This window comes from Egretta garzetta, unplaced genomic scaffold (assembly GCF_000687185.1).
Source record: "Egretta garzetta isolate BGI_Z169 unplaced genomic scaffold, ASM68718v1 scaffold810, whole genome shotgun sequence".
NCBI lineage: Eukaryota > Metazoa > Chordata > Aves > Pelecaniformes > Ardeidae > Egretta > Egretta garzetta.
The window spans coordinates 332,756-335,656 of NW_009258315.1; the positions used below are offsets into that span (position 1 = coordinate 332,756).

At 44.7% G+C, this 2,901-nt stretch overlaps 1 protein-coding gene across 8 annotated transcripts in view; it reads right to left on the reverse strand.

The window, feature by feature from the left end:
- Window positions 1–1,805: 1,805 nt before the first annotated feature.
- TMEM131L (transmembrane 131 like) overlaps window positions 1,806–2,901 on the reverse strand; it is an 87,361-nt gene continuing 86,265 nt past the window's right edge. For all 8 annotated transcript variants that reach the window (XM_035894884.1, XM_035894890.1, XM_035894880.1 and 5 more), the window contains one exon: window positions 1,806–2,201. In XM_035894884.1, coding sequence (XP_035750777.1) covers window positions 1,923–2,201 — 279 coding nt within the window. In that variant the 3' untranslated portion in view covers window positions 1,806–1,922. The remainder of the gene's footprint in view (window positions 2,202–2,901) is intronic.

The following is a 2,901-nucleotide window of genomic DNA, read 5'->3' on the forward strand; positions in this document are numbered from 1 at the left end:
CCATTACACCACCACGGCTTTGAAAAGCATTCAGTGACGATCCCGTTTTTCTGACATAGAAGCCAAAGGAAGGCTTAGGAGCACCTTCCGCGTGAGCAGTTAAAGCAGGTAAATGTAGCAGCTTTTGACTTATCCCACCCAGTCGTTACCTCCTCCTGAGCTAACTCAAATGCACAGCAAAGCATAGCTGGCAGGGTATCTTTCAACAAAGCTTTTTTTGCAGGAACTGCTGATTTACTGAAATAAACCTTTTTTGGCGGAAACACAGTTTCTGGTGAAACATTTCAAGCCCTGGGATGGCATTTCTGGCTGAAATCAGACAGTCAGAGAAGCTGGTCTGATAGCTCAGCAATGTGGTGAGACTGACAGGGCCAGAATTTAGGTCTGGGAGCTCAGACTGCCGAGTAGCCTTCAGCTATTGTGCAGTGCCTCTTCTGCTCCGCCTTCAGATAAAAACAAATGCGAAAGCCCAACATTTCGTTGTCAAGAGTTCTGGTCTTCCAGTCAGTCTGAGTTCAAAGGGCAAGAGGAAAACAATTAAAGTAGCAAAAAGTAAGGAACTTGCTCGAGTTCACGAATCCTCAAAATGGTGACTGGACCCCGGTGGTCTCTAGTCCCACCTCCTACAGGGAGCAGGACTGCCACCACCACTAGAGCAGGTCAAGTGCAGCTTCATTCAGCCATGTCATGAACACCTCCGAGCACGGAGATCCATCCAGCCCTCGGGGCAGCCCGTTCTCTTGCAGCACCACCCTCCAAGGGAAGTCACTCATGTTCTACCTGAACCTCCCACGTGGCAACCCGTGACCACTGCCCGTTTGCCTCAACGCCTGCAGCCACCACACAGGCTTTGGTTCTGCAATCTTTATGGTTCTCCTTCAAGCAGCTGTGCAAGGCTGCTACTGGAACCCCCTTTTCTCTCTCTTCCTCCAGGCTCAACAAGTCCCCTTGCTGAGGACATTCTGAATCTCCAGGACGCCTTGCCCTTTTTCTGCCACCTAAGAGTGACGATGCCCAGACACGCTCTGCCATGCCAGGACAAAGGGCTCTACGGGACACACAGCTTGCACGCAGGAAAGATGCAGCCCCGAACTGCGTGGTGACACTTCCCTGGTTGCCTTTCCCACTACAAAGATTCAGTCTCATAATACCAGCTAACACAATGCTATTCTGTTTTAGAGTGTGGTGCGAACTCCACTCTCAAAGAAATGTTTGTTCCAGTTGAGGCGTTGGCATTTTAAACAAGGGCAATTAAATGCACTGAAAATGCTATTGCAACATGAAGGCTAAAAATATAAACACAGAATGTCAGGAGTCACTCACAAGAAAAGCTCCTGGAAGAAATGCCTGCTCACCCACACTGCACAAGCGCAACATTGTCCAAGTGACAGCTTGCATTTTCAAGCCAGATAAACAAGCCACAATTCAGCCTTTTTTCTCTTGCCAGAAGTTTACACCCACAAATAACTATGTCAGCAGTAGAAGTGGCACCACTTGGAAAACCTCTGACCTGCATCAACAGGTAGGTCCCCAGTGTTACTGTTTGGTACAGATGTGATTACTTATGGGTGTAGGTTTGCACCTACGAATGCCAAACCACTCCTAGTTTATATCACAGAATGTAAACTTCAGAAGAAACCTGTGCAGTACAGGTTCATGGATGCTTTTAAGAACCCAATACTGTCCTTATTCTTGAAAAAATTTGACTTTTAAATTTATAGCCTTCACCTGATGATAACAGCATCCTGAATATGCTTTGCTTTTTAGAATGCACTGAATGCTCAGACTTCATTAAAAAAAAATTTATTTTCAATATAAAAGTGCCAAAATATCCACCAACATTGTAATCTATTCAACAACCAGCTTACTCTAGTAATCAAAATTGCAAGCATCTTTATTCACATTTTTAAATCAAATTCCTTTCACACGTTTCCACAGTAACCCGAGTCCCTTGAAAGTGGGAAATTTGCATTTCGATTGGCTGCAGTAGTCCATATGTCCAAGTTCATGTAGGCACGGAAGGGGTTAAACCTCGGATAGTATTCCTGCTTACACATAACTGCCTGGTTCTCCACGTGGGTCGAGTGTTGGGTCGTGGCACTGATAGGGCAGCAGCTTTCATAAACATCACTCTGAGGTGCCCAGATGGAACCAAAAAGTCCAGACATTGGAGACAAGCTTCGGGTGCTTGAGAGGTAGGGCTGTAGGGCAAGATAAAATTATCATGGGAAACTGCAAAATGGACCATTTACCAAAGACAGCGTGGAAATGCAGTACTAAATGGGAGGAAACAGCATTTATGCATAGAACTTGGGAAACACACAAGTAGAAAATCGCACACGAGTTTACAAAGCAACATGGCTGCCAAAAATAGTACAGCAGCATTAGTATGTGTGTGTGCACAAATGCACTTCGCTAAATGAAGCCATATGAGTTCCTCCCTGCATGGTATCAGTATTACTCTAACAGGAACACAATATTAAGTCCTGGTCAGGCTGTTAAGAAAGATACAGGAGAAATGGAAGACACGTGAAGAGCACCATGCATGTTTTGAGAGTAAAAAGAGAAGGATGCTTAAGAAATGACAAGAAAAAGGTTGAAGTATGTGTCAGTACTGAAAGACTACGCATGCCAGGAGCAGAGAGGTATATTCAGTATGGGAAAGAGACCATAATTGGGAGCTAGGGAATTTAGTTAGAAAATTTCGAAAGCTTATAAAGAACCTCCTGGAGGGCAAGATGTGTTAGTCTGCGAGGAAGTCTCTCGGAGAAGGTCATAGAAGTCTTGGGACTTTTAAAACTGAATGAAACACTGAAATGTATTGTGCGGAAAAGCTCGCCAGGGAAATGAACTGAATTATCTAATGTATTTTCCAATCTCTACCTTCTATGTTTCCTGGCA